This window comes from Nilaparvata lugens, chromosome X, assembly GCF_014356525.2.
Source record: "Nilaparvata lugens isolate BPH chromosome X, ASM1435652v1, whole genome shotgun sequence".
NCBI lineage: Eukaryota > Metazoa > Arthropoda > Insecta > Hemiptera > Delphacidae > Nilaparvata > Nilaparvata lugens.
The window spans coordinates 6,470,113-6,489,362 of record NC_052518.1 but is presented as its reverse complement, the minus strand read 5'-3'; the positions used below and the strand labels follow the sequence as shown (position 1 = coordinate 6,489,362).

Sequence of the window (19,250 nt, the reverse complement as noted above, 5' to 3'; positions counted from 1 at the left end):
TGCAGCGGAAGCCTACGACCCTGCCTGCCCCGGGGTTTGACCGAAGGCCCCTTCTAAACGAGGAAGTGGTCGAGGAGGTCCTCCCGGCGGAGACGACTACTAAACATCTAGCCTGCCTTGGTCCCTTTTTAGGGCCACCAGCAACAATCTTGGTCCCTTTTTAGGGCCACCAGCAACAATCTTGGTCCCTTTTAGGGCCACCAGCAACAATCTTGGTCCCTTTTCAGGGCCACCAGCAACAAACTTGGCCCTTTGCAGGGCCACCAAAAGCCATTTTTTCAGACAGTGGTAACAAACCCCTCGCTCGACCCGACTGACTAGCCCAATTGATGAACGAGCCACACCTTCCGCCATATCAATTATTGGCGCCTGCCAACATGGGGCCACTCACTGTATGGGGATACAGTAACCCGTTACCACTGTCAAAACTTTTTTTTCAAACAAAATGTCAACCTAAAATTTTCAACTAAATGTATGTCTTTAATTTTTCATCTAAATGTATGTCTTGAATTTTTCACACAAAAAAAAAATTCAAACTTATTTTCTTTCAACAAAATGTGTCTCTGAATCTTTCAATTCAGAATACCTGTCTGGGAACAGGCAATTTCCCAGTGGCGCCCATAACACCTGAACATGGTAGCGACTAGAACCGGAGCCGGAGACAGTGGAGATACGACCACCAAAGATTCGATGTAGTCAACCAGCCAGCACACCGAGTCTACATTCGCCGGCTGGCCTGCACAGACCACCGGTCAAACCGACAGCAGCAACGCAGCCACCCGCCTTCACCAGCGAGCCCGCTCGACCAACCACCCTGCAACCCAGCGCGCTGACCGTCAACCTGCCTGCTCCACCGTCAACCTCTAGTCACGCCACTACCGCAACCAGCAACATGGCCAACTTACCGGCTCCAGCCGTCAGCTACACCGGCAACCTCAGCCAGCTGACCAGCATAGCGACCCTGCTACCGTTCTTCCGCGGCAAGCTCCATGAAGACCCCATCACCTTCATGCGACAGTGCACCGAGCTGCTACAGGGTCACCACATTCCCAGCTATACCTGGGTCATGCTTCTAAAAGCACAACTACAAGACGACGCCGCCGCCTGGTGGAGAGACTACGGAGAATTCGTCACCACCTGGGAACAGTTCCGTGACCGACTTCAGGCCCGTTTCTCGGGAGCCCATAAAATCGCAGCCGCTCACACGGAATTTTATGGCACCACCCACAAACCGAACCAGCCAGTGGAGCGATTCATCCGTCAGAAGCTCCAACTACAGCAGCGCTTAGGAACCAACCTGGCTGCAGACGAGGTGATCGCCCTGCTCATCGGTCAGCTGAGTTCCGAGCTTCGTACCCTAGTTCGAGCTGCTCGTCCCACGAACTATGAAGAGCTGATCATGATCGCCAACGACCTGGAAACCGACCTCAACAGTCGACCAAAATATAAGCCGCCTCAACCTACGGCATCCGCAGGGCCACCCCATCGAGAGCCGCCGCCGAGGTTCAACTACAACCAGCTTCCTCAGTGTCATTACTGCCCGGCCAAGCATTTTCATCGCGACTGCCCAGAACTCGCGAAGAAACGGCAGGGAAAACGGCGATACTGGAGAGACTCGGACTCCACCCCTCCAGCACGGAAAGTAGGAGTCCACTACACTAACGATGAGGTGCAAGACCCGCAGCGCCAGCCTCGCAGGTCACCACCCCAACTACAAGCGATAACCGTCACCGAACCGGCCAGCCAGTCATTCCTTGGTCACGCCACCGTGGATCCTGCCAGCGTGGATCCTGCCAGCGTCACCAAGCCTCCTTCCAACGTCACCGAAGACCCCTCGCTCTTCTCGGCTGACGGAGACTCTCCACGGTACCTAGCAGCCGCACCTCCACGGGCTATCAAGAATGACCCAGTACCAGTCATCAGCCGGGTCACCGTCTCACAACAGCAACCGCGTCCGGCACACCCTTGCGCGTCAACCACCCAGCCGTCACTCATGACCGTCTCACTCACAACGGATCGATCGCCTACCCGTCACGCCACCGTAGACCCTGCTAGCGTCGCTAAGTCTCCTTCCAATGTCACCGAAGACCCCTTGCTCTTCCCGGCTGACAGAGACTCTCCACAGCACCCAGCAGCCGCGCCTCTACTGGCCCGCGAGAGGACAGCATCACCAGCCGACGATGAGCGCGTCATCGACCACCAGCCTGGGGAGGAACATGCAACTGTGACCCACACGCACCCGCCACCTACCGGGATCGCTGTCATGGACGGAGTCACCAACACTGCCCTCGCCGCAGTCGACGACCAGGTCACCAACACTGACCCAGCCGCCGTCAACCAGCCGGTCACCAACACTGCCCCAGCCACAGTCAGCCACCAGGTCACCAACACTGCCCTGGCCGCAGTCACCGACAAGGTCACCAACACTGCCGCCCCAGTAGTCAACAACCACATCACCAGCCCTCCGCCCAGCCAAGCACCGAACCTAGCCGTGATCCAGATAGACGGACAGACTCTACCCCGGATCCCTGTCATCCTCGCGGGTAAACAACTACACGCTCTACTCGATTCAGCCGCAACGCACAACTTCGTGAGAGCTGCCCACCTCGACCACGGTACACGGATCCAACCGCTGAAGCTACCTGTACTGCTGGCCAACCGTCCCACTAGCTGCGAAACGGCCATACAAGGACATCTGGAACTCCAGATCCAACAGCACATTCAAAATATTCCCTTCCTAGGTCTACCTGACCTACGCGAAGACATCATCTTGGGACGACCATGGTTTCGGGAGAATAAGGCAGTGCTTGACTTTGAGCAAGACAGGCTAATCTACGGCAAGACGCAGCGAGATACGATCTTCTGGATAGCGCAACCACCAGTCTCAGTAGAGATGGACACTCACCTGGTTGACAAGTTACTAGAAGACACGCCCAGCGACCAGCACCGACGGTTAACAGTATTACTGCAACAACACGCAAAATTGTTCATGGAGCAGATGCCACCCTCCATCACCACGGCCGCCACCATGACAATTCAACTCAACAGCTCAGAAATACGCAGCCAGCGGCCTTACCGATACTCACGGGAGAAACTGCAAATTATCGAGTCCGAAGTTGCCGCCCTCAAGGAACGCAACCTGGTAGAAGCCTTACAACTCTCCAATCGTCGTTGTCCCCAAGAAGGACGGCACATCACGGTTCTACCATAGGTGGCCGCCACCTTCCTGCGACCACCTTCCGCGGGTTACCAGATCGGCGACCAGGTGCTCACACGGAATCATCAACTCTCAAATAAGGCTCAGAAATTCCACGCGGGCCTAGCACCCAGATGGAGGGGACCATATACGGTCGCCCACAACCAAGGAGCTGTCTACTGGATCACCCGTGACAACGAGACCATCAAGGTGTACGAGACTCAACTACGCCCGGCTCCAACCACCGACCAGCAACATCTCTTGGAATAACAACCCACCTGTTGGGGGAGACCCTTCTGGTCTTATTTCTGTAATTATTGACCCCAACCCACCTGTTGGGGGAGACCCTTCTGGTCTCACTTCTGTAAAATTATCGCCCAATGGCACTTTTGTATATTTTGTAAACATTGTATCTTGTTTTTTTGCAATCAATAAATTCTCGCCGTGGCTACCTCAAACGAGGGGGGGGGAATTGATACCTCCCTCGCGTTCGCTACCTTTCAGCCTGCCGCTCTGCTCTGCTCCCCACGCCACGCATCAACCAAATGAGTGGTTGACCCACCCGCCACCAGGGTGCGCCTCAGTCGCCGCCACCCGTTCCTGCGTTTCTATTGGCCGAGCATCCGCCGGCCAATAGCAGCGCAGGTGAACTCGGGGACTGTGAATAAAAGGGGGCTACTCAGCTACCCTCGACAGCAAACTCTTCAGCTCTCACCCCAGCAACAGCAGGTGTCCCCCAAGGATCTTCATCAATGACATGCCATCTCTACCTTCAGTTCAAACAAGTTTATTTGCTGATGACACCACATTCCACTCGAGCAGCATGAATCTGAATAGGGCGGCCAGGAATGTTCAAGAGCAATTAAACCTGCTTACATCCTGGTGTTCATCCTGGAAGGTAGAGATTAATCCAACTAAATGTGTGGCTGTCGCCTTTTCCCGAAAACTTAAACTTCCTCCCACTCTCAAAATCCATGGCCACGTCCTGCCATGGTCCCATACCGTCAAGTACCTAGGTGTAACTCTGGATAGAACACTCACTTTCAAACAACACATTAAAGTGAAAATTCAACACTGTCGTGTGCTGTTTGTACAACTATTCCCCCTACTTGTCACCCCTTCACTCCCCCTGAAATTTCGGCTGCTCATATTCACAGCCATCATCAGGGCATACCTGACCTATGCCGCCCCAGTCTGGTTTCCATATCTATCGAAGACCAATAGAAAACGTCTATTTGGCCTTCAAAACAGACTCATAAGAACCATCTGCAACTTTCACTACACAGTGAATAATAGGTTACTCTATGAATATGCCAGTACCCCTCAATTACTCAACTTCATTCAGCTCACATCTCGAAAGCTTCATGATACAGCTTCTATCTCGTGGCGTACATCAATAAGGCAGATGTACGAAATACCACGATCACCTCAAACCCACAAGCCACTCCCATTTCAACAATGGTGGCCTGATTGACAGTTAGCAGTTGGGCTGTAAAGGTGCCAGCAGCTGATTGTCAGTCAGCCACTGTTCACAGTATTCCATTCCCTAGGAGAGAACCCTTCTCCATTACCACTTCTCCCAAAAAAGTAGACTTGGCAGAAAAAAAAAAAAAATCATACATATATATATACCTATATATACATATTTTATACATATTTTAACTTTGAAAATTAAATGAAAATTGAACTAGAATTAGAATACCAGATATAAATTAATATTAGGAAAATTAAATGAAAATTGAACTAGAATTAGAATACCAGATATAAATTAATATTAGAAGAAAAAAAAAAAAAAAATTGAGAATAATAAATAAATAAAGATAAAATTGCCAAGCTCTACTGAAGGTCTTATATATCAGGAACCCCCAACTTCAGCACTGTTATTACTTTGAGCAGTCATAGAGCTCCATAGCTCAAGACACTGCCGAGTTAGGGTGCAATGACTCACCCTAACATGTTCCACCAGTAGTAGTAGTAGCACTTGCTCACTAGCAGCCTTCCACTGAAGAGCCAGAAGAGACCACCAGCCGAGACCACTACCGAGACCAGGAGCAGAGCAGCGAGCAGGCCAATGAGGGAACCACGGCGAGACTAACCGCAACATGAGGTGTCTTTCTTGTCTACTACCCAGCCGATGCCTAGGAGGAACCGAGCCGGCCGCCGAATCCAGAAGAGGAGGGCCCTACGTCGGCTTCGCCAGGTGGAGGAGAGGCTGAGGCTGTACACCGCCGCGCCAGCTGCGCCCCAAGACTTCGCGCCCCAGCCTAACAACTGGCGCGCGGTCCTGGATGCGCGGGTTGGGTGCCGAACCGACATCGGAGTGTGTGCAGCGGAAGCCTACGACCCTGCCTGCCCGGGGTTTGACCGAAGGCCCCTTCTAAACGAGGAAGTGGTCGAGGAGGTCCTCCCGGCGGAGACGACTACTAAACATCTAGCCTGCCTTGGTCCCTTTTTAGGGCCACCAGCAACAATCTTGGTCCCTTTTTAGGGCCACCAGCAACAATCTTGGTCCCTTTTTAGGGCCACCAGCAACAATCTTGGTCCCTTTTCAGGGCCACCAGCAACAAACTTGGCCCTTTGCAGGGCCACCAAAAGCCATTTTTTCAGACAGTGGTAACAAACCCCTCGCTCGACCCGACTGACTAGCCCAATTGATGAACGAGCCACACCTTCCGCCATATCACAGATATTAAAGCCAGTATGGACGTATGGTATACAACTTTGGGGGTGTACCAAAGAAAGCAACATCAATATCATTCAACGTTTTCAAAACAAAGTGCTAAGGAACATTGTGGATGCTCCTTGGTATGTCAGGAACAGCGATCTTCATAGAGACCTTCACGTCGATCTGGTGTCCACCGAGATCCAGAGGCATGCGGAGAGGCACGAGGGGCGACTGCACCAACATGACAACGTCGAGGCGATCCAGCTGCTAGACAATGGAGGGTTGGTGCGGAGGCTCAAAAGGAGGAAACCGTTTGAACTAGTGTAGTGCTTGTTCAAGTAGTGTCCAGTGAAAGAGCAGAGCAGTGATTGAGTGAATCTAGCTTCTATAGTGCAGTCAATAAGTGTACATATTAATTAAACAATAGCAGTGAGAGTTTCTAATGAGAAATTCACTGTTCAATTTTTCAAGTAGTAATTTAGGATAGAAAAAATTAGCTCATTAGTCTTTAGACTAGATGGCTATAGTATTGACCAATAGAAAAAAAAAATTTGACGGGCAACAAAATCGCGTCCAGTCAATTCTCGAACAACAGCCAATTTATAGGGATGAAGTTGAAGGTCTTCATGGAAAATTCATCGAACAGTGGAGTCAGAAATTGCCATAGCAGCTGCGTGTTTGCGAGCTGAACACCTGGGAGAACGCACAACTGACAGCCTCACTCTTTCGATATTTTCTGGAGTTCTGATGGTAGGTTGAAGTCCATTTCTGGGTTTAGCGACACTTCCACACTCTTGAAATGAGTTAACCCACGACAGAATCGAATTATGGCCAGGAACGAGCCTGCGGGGAGGAATTTCAAATCGAGCGCGGTGATCGACCATTAGAAAAGAAGCTCTCAACTGTGAAGGCCCGCTGCTCTCTAAACCGGAGCATGATGGCTATTTACTTGAGTGAGGATAAATTTGAGAACTTACCCCTCCGGATGCGCCCCCTATTGCCCCTCTACACGGCCAATTCAACGCACGGGAGTTTTTTTTTCAAATATGTGAGTTTCTCTGGCGCACCTTGTACAAGTACCACATACGACGATTTGGCATGTGTAAAGAAAACGATTGCACTCTTGGAACCATGAAACCATACCGATATTCGCTTTTACGATCAATTGGACTGTTAGACTGATAAGAATGCCTGTAGGGAGGACGTGACAGTCGAGGACTGCGACACTTGAGGACCGATTTTTAGTCCTATACGGTCGCAGTCCTCAACTGTCGGGCCTGTGCAAAAATTTAAGAGTCCTCAACTGTTGAACTGCGCCTGGCGCAGGCGACATTTGAGGACACTTTACCAGGAGTCCTCTACGGTCGCAGTCCTCAACTGTCGGAGGCCTCCACTGTCGCTTTTGTACTTTTAGAAGAATCCTCTTCTGTCGGTGGCCTCGTTTGACATCGACCCCTCTTAGGAACTTATGTGTGGAAATGTTAAATCGAGTGGATGATGATGAACATTTCTTGGATAACAATCTCTTCTGACGAGGACACTTTTCACTTGAGTGGCAAGGTAAACACACATAACTGTAGGACTTGGGGAAGTGAAATTCACATGAAACATTACAACATGTTCGTGATAGCCATAAATTGAGCGGTTTTTGTGCATTGTGCAAGAGGAAAAGTGTACGGCCCCTTTTTCCAAGAGAGAACCAACAATGAAATAGTGTACCTTGAAATGTTACAGCAATTTTTAATACCACAGATGGAGGATGACCGAGAACGAAATGTTTTCTTTTATGCAAGATGACGCACCACCACACTATTTGACTGACGTCCGGGATTTTCAAAATGAATGCTTCCCAGGTCAATGGATTGGCTGTGATGCGCCAATCAAAGCGCATCTGTGATGCCCTCTCCCCCCGTTCCCCAGACCTGACACCACTCGATTACTTTCTTCTTGGATTTCATAAAAGATATGGTTTACGTATCTCCTTTGCCGGCCACTCTAGCTGAACTAGGAGCAAGCATTTACTCTGCTGCTGAGCAATTTACACCTGAAATGCTAGAAAGAGCCTGGGAGAAAATCGACTACCGATGGGATGTCTGCAGAATAACCACATAGAACATATTTAGTTCAAGGTAGAAAAACTTGAAGTTTTTTCCTTTAGAATAACATTTTCCTTAAGAAAGTAAGACAAAGAACTCAAAAAGCTATGCAGGCATAATATTCACTCAGTAGAAGCATTTTTGGAAAGGCTGAGGTGAGTAGGAGAGTAAAATCAAAAGTTTATGTTTCAATCATTGAGCCCATCCTATTGTATGGAAGTGAAAGTTGGATAGTCAGTACAAGGGGAAAAGCCAAATAAATGCGGTACAAATGAAATGTCTCCGAAGAATAGTTGGAAAAACAAGAAGAGACAGAGTGAGAAATGACCGTATAAGAGAAGAATTGCACATTGAAGCGGTTGAAACAACAATCGATGAACGGATATTCTCCTGGTATGGACATCTCCTGAGAATTGATGAAAACAGAAAGTCTCGCCAATACATGGAGGCCAGGGCACTAGGCAGACGACCGACAGGAAGACCACGGGTGACATGGGAGGCAGCTGTTTCACGGATAGCAGCAGAAAGAGGCAAGACCGTGAATCAGTTGAAGAGAATGGCTACGGACAGAGAGCAGTGGAATAGAATAAAATTCTTTATTGGCATTAAACACATAGTGCAATAGACATAGTCATCAAGAAACAAAATACATACAATATTCATACAATAGTCACACTGGCAAATACAGAATAAATGGAGAAGATGGATCCGAGGGACCACCCACCGCTGTGAAAACGGCACATTATTATTATTATTATTATTATTATTATTATTATTATTATTATTATTATTATTATTATTGTCATTTGTTACGTGAAGCCACATATCTGAGCAGAGCTCAAGTGGCATGTAACATGTCATGAACATTTTTCTATGCAAAGTGTATGCATCTGCATAAACTCAAAGTATGAAGGCACCACAACATTCCTCCATGGTATAGGGACACGCTTCCACAAGTATATTAGTAATTGAAGACAAGAAAAGCCTATGACTACCACATAACCGTATTCTTTCAGGTAGACAATTGAAGAGCTTCAGTCCCGAATAATATGGTCCTTTTTCCAAAAGTGTCAGTCTGTGAGCGGGGTACTGATATACAGCTGAACTCTTTGCTCTTGTGCTATAGCCATGGCAAACTACATTTCCTTCAAATCTCTCTGAATTTCTGAAGACAAAATTTACAGTCTCAAGGAAGTGCAATGCTGGGACCGTGAGAACCTGTATTTTCTAAAAATGGGCCTACATGAATTGGATGGCCGCAAGCCCTCCAAAACACGAACAGCTTTCTTTTGCATCTTAAATATTTTATATAAATTATTTTTACTATTCCCCCAAAAGAAGATGCTGTAGCGTATTAGGGCTAAAAAATATCCATGATACACTTTCTGAGCTGTCTTTATAGTGGATGCAGTCCTCACAGTTCTCAGTGCAAAAAGTGCATGATAGAGCTGTTTTATAAGTTTTTCCAAGTGTTTATCCCATTTCATATTTTTTTGCAATTCCACTCCAAGAAAACTAGTCACTTCAACAGACAAGCACTCCCTCCCATTTGAAGCATTCAGGTTTAAAGGTTCAGCATGATGTCCCGTCACGGCAAACTGATATAGTTGGATTTAGTCATATTCAACTTCAATGCATTATGACCAAACCAATTGTTGGGTTGATGCATAGCCGTTTCAGCCCTAATCATAACTTCACTATCATCCTTCCCAGTAACCAGAACCGTTGTATCGTCAGCATATAAAATGAGCTTGCCATCTACATTATTTGGCAGGTCGTTTATAAATAAATTGAAAAGAGTCGGTCCAAGCACAGAGCCCTGTGGCACACCTTGTTCTACTCTTTCCCATGCTGAAAATACCAGTGAACTCCCATTACTCAATTTAACTGACTGATATCTATTTTCCAAATAGGACACGAAAAATTTCCCTGCACTACCAATAAATCCATAGAATCCAAGCTTATTCAACAACAGCTCATGGTCTACCATATCAAACGCCCTGGATAAATCGCAGAAAAGCCCTAAAGCCTTCCGCGATCCATCCAGAGCATCCAACACATCTGATACAACTTCAAATATAGCAGACTTTGTTGACAATCCCCTCCTGAATCCAAATTGTTTGTTATGAAAAATTTTATTCTCATCTAAGTGAACCATCATCTGCTCAAACACAATCTTCTCAAATATCTTGGAGAATACAGTTAAGAGTGCAATTGGTCGATAATTTTTAATATCCTTCCTATCTCCCTTCTTGTGAATTGGTTTGATCAGAGCATACTTTAATTTTTGGGGAAAGATTCCTTCCTGCAAACACCTATTAATAATAAATGTTAGAGGCTCCAAGATAATGTGACTAACCTTCTTTATCACTCGTGATGAAATCTCGTCCCACCCAGTTGAGCCAGAATTTCTCAAGCTATTTATGGCTTTCCTAACTACACTTATTGAGACACTTCTGAACTTGAAAGGAGGATACTGCCTATTTATTTGCTTGAGGTACTCTCTGCTCTCACATGTTCTAGCAGAGCCGGACATTTCAGATGCACATTCAACAAAATACTCATTGAACAAGGAAGCTATGCATTGTGGATTAGAGTACCTCCTATTGTCAGCTGTAGTCAACTCTATCTTCTGCTCATCCCTATTTAATAGCCCCAGTTCATTTCTGACGATTGTCCAAGTGCCTCTATTAATATTGTTGGACTGTGCAATGAACATTTCATTGGTTTTTTGCTTAGCTAGTAGTATTGTCTTCTTTAAAGTTCTCTTATATTTGGCAAAATAGGACAGAAATTCAGGATGTCTGTTAGTCTTACTCTCAATGTGTAACTCTCTTTTCCTTCTACACGAAATCTTGATGCCAGTGGTCAACCAGTTTTTCACCGAATCATTCTCTGTAACCTTAAACTTTCTGAGGGGAAGCAACTGGAGAAACAATTGTAAAAGAATGAGTGAAAAGTATTAAATAATTTCTCGCCACCATCATTAGTCATACATAGGGACCAATCCACAGAGCTCAATGTGTCACAAAAGAATTTCAAGGACTCTTCATTAATACATCTTCCTAATCTGCAACTATTATTGTGTTCAACGTTGGGATTATTGGCTAATTCTATTGTTAGGGCTTCGTGGTCTGATAATCCTGGGTCAAAAATCTGTGCAAGAATACTATCCACATTATAATTGGTCACAATATTGTCAATGCAGGTTGAAGACAATGAGGTTATTCTAGTTGGCCTGTCAAAGATTAATGAAAAACAGCTGGATTCAGTGATATTCCGGAAAGTACTGCTATTAGAGTTCCTCTTAAGAAGATCAATATTATAATCACCACATAGAAATATAACTTTTCTCCTATAATCTCGTTTAAGCAGACATAAGAGCTTGTCATAAATATTGAAAAAATCTTCAAAACAACTATCTGGGGCTCTATAAACCGACACTACCAAAATTGTCTTATCTCTACCCTCCATTGAGACACTGAACTCAACCGCTGCACACTCAAATACACTTTCAATTGACAACCCCACAATATCCTCTCTATTCACTATCCATAATCTATTTCTATCCATAATCTAATTATAATCTAGCAAATCTCTATTCAATATCCTCTCTTATCGCACATTGGGTTAGATAAAGAAGAAGAAGAATAACACCAAAACCAGCTCTCTACTTGTTTAATAAAATCTATATGAATTTTCAAAGTTGTAAAGTCCTTTTTGACACACTCTGTAATGTGGTAATTCTGGCAAAATATTCTCTGTTCGGCAGTTATATAACTATATTTCTATAAAATAATCCCACTCTTAGTTCCTCATCATTTCAATGGTCCATAATATACCAATCATGATTACACATCAATTGTGCAGTTCCAAACAACTATCAACTCTACAGTGCTGCAAATTATTGCATTAAAAATTTCCCGTTGCCTTGCACCACTCTATTTCATAAATAGTATATTTCGCACCTAGAGCAGAAAATGAGATTTTTCCGGCTCGAAATCGGTTTTCAAGTCCGAGGCCGTAGGCCGGGGACTGGAAAAGATTGAGAGCCGGAAAAACATTTTTGCCCGTGGTGCGAACGCTATTTTTCGCCACACACAAAAATAAACAATATACATATGAGAATAGTTTACTAAGCACTTCCGAAAGCAGAAGTGGAAGGTGATAGCTCTAGCAAATCTGAGGTAATCTGAATATCAGGAAATTGTCCAAGTATTTTTATTTTTTATTCTGATTTGTCTAAATAACCTAAAAGATGATGTTCAATTATGTGGGAGGTTGAGTTTATACTTTTTTATTCTTTCAAATGACAATAAGATGATATTATTATAAATGTTTTAATTATTGAATAATGAACACAAATAATGAAAAGTTTTTTGATCAGCTGTTTTTTGATCACCTTTCTAAGTTCCATGTTGGCGGCTGGAAAGGGTACTCTTTCCGGCCTAGGCCGGAAAGAAACCTGTTCTGACGTCAGACGAGAGTCGTCTGCAAACAATGTCTTTCAGATCTACGTAGGGACTGGAAAACAGCTGCTTTCTGTGCAGTGTGGCGAAAAAATTGTTTTGGATATAATATAATAGTTGTTGATCGGTTAAGTTTTACTTACAAGTGCAAATGGTTGATTGAGTAGCACCAATGATCCTCATTATGCCAACAGAATGTAGAGAAAATCATCCCGATATACATCCATGGAATCTGCATGCCAGAAATCGGTTCGTCTATGTATTTCAATGCAGATGTGGCGCAAGCCGCTATGTTATTCAAATTCCACGGATGCTCGACGAATCTTTCGTACACTGCACGCTTCTAAAAACGCAAACAAAATATAAGCATTAATAATTAATATCTACAGTTCAGAATGCTATTTAGTCTGAACTCCATGGATTAATGATTTGGTAATTGTAAATTCTAGCGATACTAGTTCAGTTCCTAGGAAGAATATACCCTATACTAATAATAATCTACCATTTCTCTTTCCAACTTCAATATACTACACGGAGATTAACTTCAAACTGTCACAATTTCTTACAACTATTAACTATTCAGACCAGAGGAAGGAGACGCATCCAGCACTCCGGTGAACGGATGAATTTTTCCCAACGAGTTGGAGATTTGTGGCTAGAAGCTGGAGAGGGGGGAAGATGTGCAAAAATTATTGTCAGAATGAATCTAAAATTGAAAAATGTTAAAATTTAAATAATGTGAAATATTGTATTCGTTGTGGGTTATGAATTGATCAGAGGCACTGTAAAAGTTGGACCACTGGGAAAGAGAATGCAGGAGACAAGGATGAGGTGGTTTGGGCATGTGCAGCGACGGGAGGAGGATTATGTTGGACGAAGAGTGCAGGATTTGGTTTTGGATGGTGTGAGAGGACGAGGTAGACCTAGGATGAGGTGGGGAGATAGAATAGCGGCTGATTTGCGAGAGTGGTTGGAGGAGAGAGGAGCATTGGATAGGGCTTTGTGGAGAGGCAGACTAAGAGAAAGGAATGCCGACCCCATTTAGATGGGATAAGGCACAGTCAAAGAAGAAGATTGTATTCGTTGCCAACCACATATATCTCATAGGAGAGGCTTTTGTTCTTTTAAGAATGTAAATAAAGATAGTAAATTGATAGTCTTTGTCATTTAATATGAATAATTACCACAATATCAACTTCTCAACTACACAAAAAGCTATATTATTATTAACTATTCCTGGACCGAAAATTGAGTGGCGAAGCAGCGGTGAGTGATTTCATAACCTAATAATACTTCAAGAGCATCAACTTCTTATCAAAATTTGGGAGAGAAATGGTACGGAACAGGATCAACTTGTTTTTCCTCCATGGTCATAATTATATTGATTATAGTGTTTTGTATAATAAATATAACATCAACTGAATCTACTAAGTATACCAATTGTCTGTGAAACTAATCACAAATAACTAAATACAACTTCAGTAAAAAAACTTGTCAAATATTGTACTGCCGAGGAAGTTTTATGCTTGTCGAAACATCTGCTTAGCTAATTTACCCAGAAGGCATAGCAACTCAACTATTTTTGAGTCGAGATGAGCTCTTTTTAAACCCTGAAACTGAAATAGCTTTTTGCTATCTTCAGATATATACATAATACAATACAGGATACTGTACAGGTCAGAAAGAGGATACCATTGGAGGTATTTACACATTTGCAGTCTGTGAACATTCTCATAACAGCTGATGCTATGTCTATTATATCTATATCTTACTGTTTCTGTACAAATATAGATATATTAAACATATCATTAGCTGTTAAAAACTTAAATGCGCGTCTTCGTGGCACTTAATTCTGTACTTAGCTTAAGACTGCCCTAATAAAATGTTTCCGTAAAATGAAGATGTTATTAACATGAGGATTAGTTCCTCCCCATGCCAGAATATCAGGAAGTTATCGGAAGCACGTGCTTAGTATAATGAATTGAACACTTTGCCGAAAAAAATGGTGTATTAACAAATTGACTGACCTTAGGTTTTGCCTCCGTTCGAGCAGAGGCGTGTGAGGGGAAGCCAGTGCCGTGTTCCGAAGTCAAGTCGGCTCCATACTCGACCACCGTGTCAACCATTGTATTTTCTGAACCAACAATTTCCCAAAATCTTTGCTCCACCATTTCTGATGTAGGATACTCCTGGAAATAAAACATAATTGGAATAATAAACTAACAAATTTCCAAAATAGTGACTACTATTAAACAGCTGCCAGTAACAATATATTGGACTAGTGCCTGTTTTTCATCCCTTCTACTGTAATTGTAATTCGATGTACGAATAAATAGATCATTTTTTCATTTCTTTGGGTGGGTTCTGAAACAATTTTAAAACTCATCATTGATAAGTATCACAGAGTCGGCTTCTAAAGTGGTCGCTCGTCCAACGTGAGTATCAGGCGTACCTTAACACCAAGATAATCAAATTATAAAATAATTAATTTATAAATCTAAAAGGAATGACAACATTTTTCATAAGTCTATTGAAGCTGGTCACTTGTACTAATATATGTTTTGTTCTTATTTCTTGAAACTACATCAATTTCTTACAAAAAGTACAGAGACTATATTTTCAAGTTCTATTAACTCACCGCAATTTATTTTCTCATTTATGAATATATTATACTCCATGAGCACTTTATTCACTTCAATATCCTTGTGAGTTCGGTGTTCAAAATTGACAAAAAAAGTTTGGTTCTTAGATACGAATTGATTCTTGTTGGATCATTTGTTGAATCTTGAAAGTGGGCAGAAGTACAAAAGTAAAAAAGAGTTGAAAAATCACACCATGAGAATTGAAGACTGTAAACTATCAACAGAAAACATTGAATCTTGAAAGTGAGCAAAAGTGCAGTAAAAAAGAGTTGAAAAATCACACCATGAGAATTGAAGACTGTAAACTATCAACAGAAAAGAACAAAAAAACTAACTTCTAAGTTCGTTAACTTACTCCATTCATTAGGGGGAAGAACTTTTTCTTGGCGGTTTCAGCCATTTCTTGGAACTCGTTTATATGGTACTGTTTTTCACAATGATCAAATGCTTGTTTAAATGTATCTGGAGTATGTTTCAGTTCCATTGCAATGCATGGAGTACAATGCCACTTTCCTATAAAAAAGTCAAACAATTAAAATTCAAATAACTGCAAGTTCAGGAATGTTCCAAAAGCTATCTATACATAGAATATGTAATTTGTATACACTAATTAGGTACTAGTGTAAGAGTGATAATATTGAAAATAAATGTATTATGGGTTGTAATTTTTCCTCATTTATTTATTGAAGGGATTTATTGAAAAAGTGTAGAATTAGGACTTTTATCATTGAGACTTGAGTCATCATGTAGTTGTATTTCTGTGTCAATTATTATCGTGAGAGATTTATTGTTCAATTGAAAAATAATTCTCTCACATTAAGATTTTGCTAACTCGCGACCAGGAAGATAGTCGGTTTTCAATAATTTTTTGCAGGGTTGAGGTATTCTCACGTAACTGTATTTCGGTTAGCGATGAAAATACACAAGTTTTTGGGAATATTTCAAACTTTGATTTCCTTTTCCCACGGAATTATTCTCTGACTCTACGTGAAACGTCTTGTTGGAGAGGAAACATAATTTGCGTGGAAAACTATAGTTAGCCTCGGGCCTTCCAAGTGGGGGCTTTGCCCAATTAGAACGTGTGATTGAGAATAAGTATTGATTGAAAGTAATAAGTTAGTAAAAAATTGCTCGATCTAAAAATTAATTCGCGCGATTCTAATATTTTTTTGTTAAATTGAAATGAATGTGTGAATAAAGCTTATTGAAAATATTAGTGATAGCATCATAGGGTAGTGCAAAATTTCGATTATAATGAGCGGATTAGTAGGTTTATGACTGTGATTTTCTTGCTCATGTTTAAAGACCTCCGATTGACCGAGTTCCTAATTATTTATTTGTAATAGTAAAATGAGTCCATGATACCTTCGTTAACAGATCTCCAGATCAGTTGGTAAAATCTTACCGCGTTCTTTACTTAGAATGTGCAAAAAAATGTGGCCCAAACATTTGTTGTTGAAATTTCTAGTGGATTAATTCACTCAATACAATTTTACAGTTAAATAGAAGACAAAAGTTCATTCTTTATTAAACATGTCCCATGACTCGCTTTCTAGTATTAGAGATTTTCTACGCCATTCTGGCGGTTACACTGGATTGACATTAACTTGATGAAATTTGACATTCAACATTAACAACAATGTAATGATAATGATCATCCTGATTCAACATCCTTTTAATTGAAATGTTTGAAATTCAAGATTCGAATGAGGAATAAATGAATGATTTGATTATGGATACTTTACCTTTAGGAACTTGATACATTTCTGGAATGATGCACTTTATATGAAAACTTTTCTTGCAGTACGCGCAGTCCAGTAAAATTTGATTAATTTGTTGTTTACATGCTTCGCATTCCTGTCAAAAAGAAGTATTCAAGATAACTATTTATGTATTAAGAGTGTGAAATGCGACTTTATTGCTTATCACGCAACACTAAGGGCCGTTTGCACAGTGTAAGTTTAAGCTAAAGCTTAAACCAAATCTGGATTTTTTTTTTTTGTTTAAACTAAAATTCTGTTTGCACAGTATCAGTTTAAACTCTGTATTGAGTTTAAACTCTGGGAAAGTTTAAACCTTGATACCTCCCTCGCGTTCGCTACCCTTCAGCCTGCCGCTCTGCTCTGCTCCCCACGCCACGCATCAACCAAATGAGTGGTTGACCCACCCGCCACCAGGGTGCGCCTCAGTCGCCGCCACCCGTTCCTGCGTTTCTATTGGCCGAGCACCGCCGGCCAATAGCAGCGCAGGTGAACTCGGGGACTGTGAATAAAAGGGGGCTACTCAGCTACCCTCGATAGCACTTGCTCACTAGCAGCCTTCCACTGAAGAGCCAGAAGAGACCACCAGCCGAGACCACTACCCTACCAGCCGAGACCACTACTGAGACCAGGAGCAGAGCAGCGAGCAGGCCAATGAGGGAACCACGGCGAGACTAACCGCAAACCTGAGGTGTCTTCCTTGTCTACTACCCAGCCGATGCCTAGGAGGAACCGAGCCGGCCGCGGAACCCAGAAGAGGAGGGCCCTACGTCGGCTTCGCCAGGTGGAGGAGAGGCTGAGGCTGTACACCGCCGCGCCCCAAGACTTAGCGCCCCAGCCTAACAACTGGCGCGCGGTTCTGGATGCGCGGGTTGGGTGCCGAACCGACATCGGAGTGTGTGCAGCGGAAGCCTACGACCCTGCCTGCCCGGGGTTTGACCGAAGGCCCCTTCTAAACGAGGAAGTGGTCGAGGAGGTCCTCCCGGCGGAGATTCGGCACGACCTCTGGCTAGTAGATCACCCGGTCAGCCCTCTCCGTAGCCCGGGTAAACCAGAGTGGAGACTGCGAACCATTGGCTTGAGCCCCTGCCGGCCTGCTCTCGCACCAGACGGACCTGCCCGGGACCCTCGCGCGGCGTGGTATTGCGCCAGTCGACGACTACTAAACATCTAGCCTGCCTTGGTCCCTTTTAGGGCCACCAGCAACAATCTTGGTCCCTTTTCAGGGCCACCAGCAACAAACTTGGCCCTTTTTCAGGGCCACCAAAAGCCATTTTTTTCAGACAGTGGTAACAAACCCCTCGCTCGACCCGACTGACTAGCCCAATTGATGAACGAGCCACACCTTCCGCCATATCAACCTCCAAAGCAGAAGGTTTAAACAAAATAATTTGGATTAACTTGACATCTGTAAAGATTTGATGAGGAAACAGCTGATAGTAAATTATTTTTCGACGGTCGTTTTTAATGCTTCTGTAGACGATAATATTAATTTAGGTTATAGTGAATCATTATTTGAATGTAAAAATAATTATAATGGAGGAATTGATAGAAGTTTTTAATGTGATTTATAAAGATGACTGCGAAGAAATTTTAAAACTGAGAAAAATTGGGCAAAAACGAATGATTCAAATTTCTGGGATGATAGAGAATTTTCTTAACGGTTTTGCTTGAGTAAAGCAACTGCCAATCCAGTATTTGATTAAATAAACCACTTGATAGAAAATAAGACAACTTTTAACAGTGGTCTTTGATTAAGAAACATATTTTTAATAACACATAACTGAGATATTTTGCTTTCGAGAGATTTCTAATAAACGAGGAAGACCGTAGTAGATTTAAGAGTAACAAAATCGCTTTTTTAAAAACATATTTTCTAGACTATATTTTTTGAAGAATATCTTGATCGCTTTTCACTTTTATTACCGTACAGCTTAACAGCTCTGTGGATTTTGAACAAGTAAATAGCTACATAACAAATAGTTTGTAAACAAATAACAAATTTCCTGTAAAAATAAGCCTTCCTGATATTATAAACGACGACATTCTATTACCAACTTGACGCTAAACTAGTTTAACTTTAACTGGATTAGTAAATACACTGAGAAAACCGATTCAAGTTTAAACTTACAGATTAACTTAAACTCGATGAACTTAATCGAGTTTAGCAATCTATACTGTGCAAACAGCCCTAGTGGAGCGCGATAATTTTGCGAAAGCAATAAATAATTTTTACGCTCGAATTACATACAAAAAATTTCTACAACTGAAGAATGAGACTACAAAACAATGAATACAATACCGTAAAACATATTATATTGTCACCATTGTTAAGGTTATTTATTTATTTATACATACAATATCAATCCTTGATTATGAATGATTGGGAAAGGAACAATTTTGGACTTTAGGCCTGTTAGAT

At 42.8% G+C, this 19,250-nt stretch overlaps 1 protein-coding gene across 5 annotated transcripts in view; it reads right to left on the bottom strand.

Moving 5' to 3' along the window:
- LOC111050833 (lysine-specific demethylase lid) overlaps positions 1-19,250 on the bottom strand; it is a 64,395-nt gene that overhangs the window by 29,147 nt on the left and 15,998 nt on the right. For all 5 annotated transcript variants that reach the window (XM_039442317.1, XM_022337193.2, XM_022337194.2 and 2 more), the window contains 4 exons: positions 16,814-16,925; positions 15,424-15,581; positions 14,454-14,615; positions 12,570-12,769 (listed from right to left, as the gene is read on the bottom strand). In XM_039442317.1, the coding sequence (XP_039298251.1) occupies positions 12,570-12,769; positions 14,454-14,615; positions 15,424-15,581; positions 16,814-16,925 (632 nt within the window). The remainder of the gene's footprint in view (positions 1-12,569; positions 12,770-14,453; positions 14,616-15,423; positions 15,582-16,813; positions 16,926-19,250) is intronic.